This window comes from Nicotiana tomentosiformis, chromosome 4 (assembly GCF_000390325.3).
Source record: "Nicotiana tomentosiformis chromosome 4, ASM39032v3, whole genome shotgun sequence".
Taxonomy (NCBI): domain Eukaryota; kingdom Viridiplantae; phylum Streptophyta; class Magnoliopsida; order Solanales; family Solanaceae; genus Nicotiana; species Nicotiana tomentosiformis.
Window position 1 is genome coordinate 10,138,097 of NC_090815.1, and position 7,786 is coordinate 10,145,882.

Sequence of the window (7,786 nt, forward strand, 5' to 3'; positions counted from 1 at the left end):
CTCGATCAATTCTTTAATCACTATTGGTATTTTGAGGATTAGAAAAAATGTTAAAGGATAAATAGTAAAAAATCTTGATCAAAATTAAAATTCTTCTAAGTTGTGACTAATTTGGGTTTGTAAGTATTTGGATATTTAACAAAGGTATATATAAGCTAAAAGTTGTATCTAAATTAATTTGACCTTATAAGCTTAATCAAAGACTCTCATAGTCTAATGAGAGAATTCCATACACGATGTATGGATTTAATTCTCACTGCCCATTTTTCATTCCATTTCCCTAATCCCATAATAAAGGAGTTTAATAAAAATCTTGATGAGTAAAAGTGCGACGAAACAAATTCTAGTGAAATAGTTTATGAACAAAGTGACTCATAGCCTCTTCGGCCAACCTTTTTTTTCTTTTTCTAAAATGCTTCTTTTTGTTTTTCAAAGTAAAGGTATTTGGCCAAGTTTTTAGAAGAAAAAAAGTGTTTTAAAGTAGAAGCAGAAGTTTTTGAGAAGCAGAAAAAATTAGTTTCTCTCAAAAACCATATAAAACTTTTAGAAGTACTTTTTAAAAGTTTGATTAAACACTAATTGTTGTTCAACAATACTTTTCAAATTAATTAGTAAATACAAACTGCTTCTCACTAAAGTACTTTTTAGTGATTTTAGAAGCTTGACCAAACATGTTATTAGGGATATTCAAACTGAATCAAAAAATCGCACCAAATCGAAAAGTCAAATCAAATCGACTAAAAAATTCGATTAGATTTGATTTGGTATTGAGTAAAAAAATTCGAACCAAACCGACATATAATATATAATTTTTATATATACTTTTAGTTACGACTTTATATATTTATTTTTTTTAAAAAATGTCTAGAAATATTTGGGATCCTTTCATGGGATTTAATATTTAATAGATCTATGGAGTGCATCCCTTTTTATTTACTTTAAGTAATAAGTATCACTTCTCATCGAGTGTTATTGAAATGCGTCAATCTCTTTGTTCTTTCATATTCATATTTCAAGATCTGTTAAATTCTTTTATCTTTTTTTGAATTTGAAATGGCATTTCGATAATTTTAAAATTAAATAGAACATATCATTATTTAGGTTTCATGTTGATTTTTATGTTTAATTATTAAATTCGGTTAACCTTGAAAGCGTAAATCAACGAAAAGTTATTGTTAGATGACTAAGAACATAACTAATCACGTGTTACTAAAACGATTCTCCCATAAGAATATTTTAATAGATCATATGTTTGTCATTTTTTTTAATTTTTATTAAATATATATTCACTTATCAAAACTTTATCTATAACTTTAACAAAGTAAAATTGAAATAATATTCATGTAACAAAAAAAATCAAAAACCCAAAAAATCGGACAAAACCGACAACAAAACCAAACGAGTCCAAACCGATATAGTTGGTTTGGTTTGAATTTTATAAAAATCAAACTAATCGGGTTCATGTACACCCCTACATGCTATTTTTTAATAAAAAATTAAAGAAAAATTAAAAGCTCAAGAGCAACTATTCATACTAAATTTTGTCCGGTCGTTTAAGCCTATGTTGCTCCGACATGATAGTTTAGGTATCGCACACGTATCGACACGACACTAGTATGAGTGTGGGTATGGGATCCGTACCAGATATGGTCAAATAATTTTGGGTACATTAACTACGATGGACGAAAAAATTCGAGACGAGATACAATTTAATTCCCGAAATCAGAACCAAAATTAGGGTAAATTTGAAAAAAATAACATATCTTATCTAGGAAATCAATCTTTTATTTATCTACAACTTGAGAACAAAAATAAATCCACATTTTATAAGTTATACATAAATATTTCAGAAAATTTCTTATAATTTAGATATAATTTTATACTTTTATTTTTTTGAATTATTTTTAGCTAAATCTTCGTACCCATATCCATAATTTTTGAATCTTAAAATTTATATCTTGAAGGATCTGACCTATACATCCGCACCCGTACAGGAGGCCCACAACGGTGGCCAAACAACTTACGTTTTAAGCAACACGCCAAACCTTATCAACAGCTTCTGGTGTCCTCAAAAATTCCCAACCGTTTTGAAGAAAGAGAAGAGAAGAGAAGAGAGGGAATATCTCAGAAAAAGAATGTCGAATTCTGCAGCATCTCTCTTCACTTCTCTAACGACGCCGACGCCTCAGTTGTTGGTACAATGTAGTAGTAGTAGTAGTAGTCCACTTAATTCCTCTACAAACCCCGGAAAATGGAGCCTTAGAATTCGAGCTTCCTCCTCCTCAGCCGCTGCTCCTGGTGTTGATTTGTCCACCCTCCAAACCGCCATTTCTAAGGTTCATTTCCCTAATTAAGCTTCATTCTTCTGTCATGGGCTTTAATTAGTTCCTTGCTATTTTCTTACTCCATCTATTTCGTTTTATACTAGAAATCTTTTGAGACATTTCAATCGTTTAACATCATTTCACTAATAATATAGCAGTTATATGCTATACAATTCAAATGTTAAAATTCAAATTTTTTGGATATGATGTTTTCCCTATATGGAATTAAATTATTTAGTCACCATAATAATTTCACTTTAGTACTGCTATTATAAATATATAATACACAAATCAAATTAATATCTTGAACTCCATATCTAGTTAAATATGACAATGAAAGAGACCGAGTTATAACAGAACTAAGAAGCTTCTAATGTCCCTAGGTTATGTTGATTTTTTGATCAATTTAATGTTGGCACTTGATACTAATAGTAAATGCCACTGGAACATTTTGGCAATCATTATTGTGATTGTTTCTTTAGCGTGTGGGAAGATGTTTAGGGGCTAAATATTTGATTTTACTGTTTGTTTCCTTATTTATAATTTATGCAACGTTACTGGGGATTCTTTTGATTTCATTTAAGCAAGTGGAAATTGTGTTTTGTGAGCAGTCATAGTCTGAGTTGCTACAGATTTTCTGTTTTGTTCTCATCTTAAAGGACATAGTGACTAACATTAGATGAGAAACTTTCATGTACAGATCTGGAAATGTGTACATGCAATATTAAAGAGTGAACGATAAATAGATAGCCTCTCGCATGTTGGCTTTTTACGAGTTTTTTCTCTTTGGCACTGATAACATACTAGTACACATAAAACTGAGGAGAAAGTGTGTATTCTAAAGCTGTGGTCTGGTCATCTTTTCCTGCATTAATTTTTTTTCTTATCATAGTTTCTTCAATCTGAACTGTTTATCCTATTTTCTTCATTACAGAAAGATAGTAATGCTGTCAAAGAGGCACTTGATCAGCTAGTTGAAGTTGGTTGGGCCAGAAAGTGGAGTTCTCAACCATATGTGTCACGTCGCACGGTCAGTCTTCATTTAAAATGTGAAGTTTTTAGGAGGAGGTATCGAGATATTAGCCTCCTATAGTCTAAACATTTATGTCCCTAAGAAATTTATTATTGTCTTTATTTTGCACACATTTTGCCTACAATTCTCTGTAATTGTCTTAAAAATTTCTCTTGCAGACATCTCTTAGAGAGCTGACAATTCTCGGAATAAAGAATGCTGAGAACCTTGCAATCCCAAGTGTCAGAAATGATGTAAGTTTCTTGATGGAATTTTTGTTGTTATTGCATTGATGGCAGTAGCACCAGAATCAAAACCAGCTCTCAATTTGGATAAATTCCATATTCTGGGAGTTTTTCTACTGTTTAGTAACTGCTTCAGCAAACTATACGTTTGCAAGGGTAGTTAAGGGGAACATTTGAGCCAAAGTTGGGACATGATGAACCCAATGAATGATATTCAATCTTGGATGACAATAGTCTCCAAGTGTTATATCTCGAATAACTTGCATAAGTTTCTTAAAAGACTTAGACCTTCATATTGAAAGGGTTAATTATTGGCATGCATATTGTTTGATCTTATTCATACAGTGGAACATTGACGTATGTCAGATCATAATTGAATTTCTGACTACAATTTATTACATTTCTTTTCCACCCCCTTCAAACACATTTCATGACTCTTAATTGCTGTTACTTGAAACAAAAAAGTGGTTCTATGAATGTAAACTAGCAGGTCCTAGATACACTTTCCTTTGAGGCGTTGATCTTACATTTACGGAGTTTAATAATAGATGATTAATGTGGTCTTTTTTTTTTTTTTGACTGTTTGGACTCAGTTTTTAAAGTTGTTTGATACTGATTTCTTTCAGTAATACAGGCAGCTTTTCTATTTACAGTGGTAGGCACAACAGGGTTTTTGGGCGTTCTTGCTGGCCAACTTCCTGGGGTAACTTCTCTTACTACCCTACTTTTCTTCTGTTCATTGTGTTATCTTTTTTCAGAAGTTTAGTGTAGGATCTAAATAATTAGCATTTCTCTTATGGAGCAGGAACACTCTGGTTTATATTCCTCTTTCTCCCTGTTTGGTATGCGAATAACACACTGGATAAGGGGGCCGAGTCTCTCATTTGGTTCAATTGTTACATTCAATCTAGATAACTATCCCTTATTTGGTTTTGTGGGATAACAGTCTCTCGGTTTATCATCCGAACCAGACCCAAGATGACAATCCTAAGAGGTGGTGGGGTGGGATTGTGGTCGAACCCCTTCAAGCCCAGCTCCTCCCTAGCTACTCACCACTTGTGTAATAGTTTAAATCACTTCACCAGACAGATTATGTTGCTAAATAGATGAAACTTTTATTTATTTATGCCAGATAAGCAACATGCCCCGTACGTCGCACCTGAATTACTATTATTCGGCCAACTTTATAAAAATATTATGGATGTATGTTGCGTCAACATAGAAATACTTTTGGGGTTATTTGCAAAAAATAACCGTCCAATCGTCAGATTGTTATGTCATGTATAGCTTGGTGTTGCTCCAGCACCCAGATGTGCGTAAAGTACATTGATGCTACTGTGTATGTATACACGTTGACAGATACTTGCAGGTCACATTGTTGATTCCTTCTTTATGTTTTCAGGATTGGGGTTTCTTTGTTCCGTACTTAATAGGAAGCATATCATTAGTAGTTTTGGGGATTGGAAGTACTTCCCCAGGGTAAGTCGTGAGTTTGGCATTCGTCTGATTCTCATAATGAATACTTCTTGAAACCGTAATAGTTAAGATATCTATCAAAAGAAGAAGACATATTCAATTGAGCTTTTTTCTACTGCATGCAGGTCGTTATGGCTCATTCTTTTATTCGTTATGTAGGCTCCTTCAGGCTGCCATTGATGGATTTTCATCATTTTTTCCTGATTATCAGGAGAGAATTGCCAGGCACGAAGCAGCACATTTCTTAGGTGACATCCTGTTCCAGTTTTCAGTATTATCATTATAAAGTTTGGCCAAATGATTGCTATATCTCGAAGTTACATAAGTTCACTTACTAAGAGTCGCACATAGTTTCTAAGTATATCTATCTATATATTAAGGTGCATATGTATATATTTCACATTCAAAATGGAAGTGCTAGTTGATTCGAAACTGTTGAAGGACAATGTTTGACACAATGAGAAAAAATATTCTGCTCTAAAGTAGCATGAGTAATGGCTGTTCTCATGACACAAAATTAATTCGGCAACAAAGTAATAGAGGAGAATTAGTATTCGGGAACTACTATTTACCATGTCAAGAAGTTTTATTGTTGAAGATGTCAGGGTCAAAATGAATCGATGAAAGTTGTAAATTTGGTGTCCGCACTTTTCTACGTCTGATTATGTTATGCTGTTGATATGTGCATTTTTTTCTTAAGATCAATGCTTTGATCTTTATTGCTATTGCACATGTAATCATCCTGTGCTCTCCATTCTTGATATCATTGTGAATATCAAGCAGCTTTTTCACTTTCCTTCTTTTATGTATAATATACTTCTGCTTATACTCTGATACCAGCTTTCCTCTATTAATCTGGTGTTTGAAAAGCATAGATTTGACAAGTGTACAATGTCGGTTTCAGTTGCCTACCTAATTGGTCTTCCCATCCTTGGGTATTCACTGGATATTGGGAAAGAGCATGTCAATTTAATTGATGAAAGGCTGGAAAAGCTGATCTATAGTGGGCAGCTTGATTCAAAAGAGCTAGACAGGTATCCATCTTAAACCAACCCTACTTATATATAATTTTCACTGTGATACACACACACATACACACATAAATGGTCCACTTGGCCTCATTTGGATGGATAGGTGTATCCTATTATGGGGATACGTGTGTTCAACATGTGTGATATGTATCCTTAGCATGAGTAGTACACGCATAAGTGGCTGGAATTTGGTATCTTTGCTTTCTAAATTCGATGCAAGACTCTCATCTAGAAAGATGGTTAAAAAAAAAAAGTGAAATGAGATGGAAAAATGAATTTTTTACAAATAGTTGCATTTGTCAGGCTGGCAGTGGTAGCGATGGCCGGACTGGCAGCAGAAGGGCTGAAGTATGATAAAGTTATTGGTCAATCAGCTGACCTTTTCACTCTTCAGGTTTAGTTTAACACTATCTGGGAGTTAAATTGCCCTTTTTTCTGTAACCATTAATCAAAAATAACTCTTGCTCTTTGTCTTCACAGAGATTTCTAAACAGGAGCAAGCCGTCGCTTAGCAAAGACCAGCAACAGAACCTTACAAGATGGGCGGTGAGTCTAAAACCGGACACATATTGTGATAAAAACTCAAACATATACAAAATTCAAGACGCGCAAACAGAAAATTGTTTGGTTTGACACTTTTGAGCTACCCGAACATCTCAATTACTCCTACATTGTTTTATGTTGAAAGGGGATCCAAACACGAACATAACATTGTCAAAATATTGCAGGTTCTATTTGCTGGTTCACTACTGAAAAATAATAGCAAGCTTCATGAGGCCCTAATAACGGCAATGGCAAACAAGGCATCGGTCACAGAATGCATAGAAGCAGTTGAGAAGGCAGCTTAACCTTGCACCAAAAATATAACTACAGACTTGCAGCTGAAATTTAAAAATTGTGAAGTTTTTATCCTAAATTTGTAAAATATCGAGGAAAAGAAGAGGTATATATAAATACACTGAAAACAGAAGACTGTATTCTGGTTTTTGACATTCATCTCCAACATATGAAATGTTATCGGCAATATGAAATGAATCTGCTTCTGCCTCTTCTCAGCTACTCAATGGATTTTTTAAATTCTTTGTGAAAGTTCATTTGAATCAGTCAGTCATCCCGCGTTCATGCAGGAGTCCAGGAAAGGGCCGCACCTTAAGGCGGTGTGATGTAGGCAACCTACCCCTGATGCATTGCATCAGTGGCTGATTCCACGGCTCGAATTCGTGACCTATAGGTCACACGGAAACAACTTGACCGTTACTCCACGGCTCCTTCAAAACGGAGATGAAGTTTTCCACCTCAAAATATATTATAGATGATATTTCAGTACAAATAAGCCAAATTTAAAAGGGAAAAAGTTCATTATTGCCCATGTACTATTGTAAATAGTATACGTTTGTCCTCCGTTTCACCTTACAACTGCCCCTAGCCATAACGGATGGCCAATGTGGCACCTGATCTCGCAAAATTTTTGCCACATAGGATCCAAGTCAGCGTTCCATTAAAAATTAACTTAGTTTCTAACGACCCAAATCCCAAATTATATTGACCCATTTCACTCCCAAATAACTCGTAACTCGTAACCGTTTGGCCACTAAATAAAAAGAAATAACCCGGCTAAATGTGGATAGAGACGTCCATTTGGTCGATCTTTCTAGTTCTTGAAAGAAAAAGAGAGACAAAATACCGTCTGTAGAATCC

At 34.2% G+C, this 7,786-nt stretch overlaps 1 protein-coding gene across 1 annotated transcript; it reads left to right on the forward strand.

Annotated features, from left to right (window-relative positions):
• Positions 1-2,051: 2,051 nt before the first annotated feature.
• On the forward strand, positions 2,052-7,147 carry LOC104100151 (uncharacterized). The gene is made up of 10 exons (XM_009607324.4): positions 2,052-2,336; positions 3,259-3,354; positions 3,516-3,590; positions 4,216-4,284; positions 4,984-5,060; positions 5,217-5,305; positions 5,962-6,091; positions 6,392-6,482; positions 6,569-6,634; positions 6,817-7,147. The coding sequence occupies exons 1-10, from the start codon at positions 2,136-2,138 to the stop codon at positions 6,934-6,936; spliced, it is 1,014 nt and encodes a 337-aa protein (XP_009605619.1). The 5' UTR covers positions 2,052-2,135; the 3' UTR covers positions 6,937-7,147.
• The last annotated feature ends 639 nt before the right edge of the window (positions 7,148-7,786 follow it).

Excerpts from the sequence above, each read along its gene's own strand:
- LOC104100151 (XM_009607324.4), top strand. The coding sequence starts at position 2,136 with ATGTCGAATTCTGCAGCATCTCTCTTCACTTCTCTAACGACGCCGACG. Across the intron at positions 3,355-3,515 it reads CATATGTGTCACGTCGCACG|ACATCTCTTAGAGAGCTGAC; the intron begins GTCAGTCTTCAT and ends TTTCTCTTGCAG. Across the intron at positions 6,483-6,568 it reads CTGACCTTTTCACTCTTCAG|AGATTTCTAAACAGGAGCAA; the intron begins GTTTAGTTTAAC and ends TTGTCTTCACAG.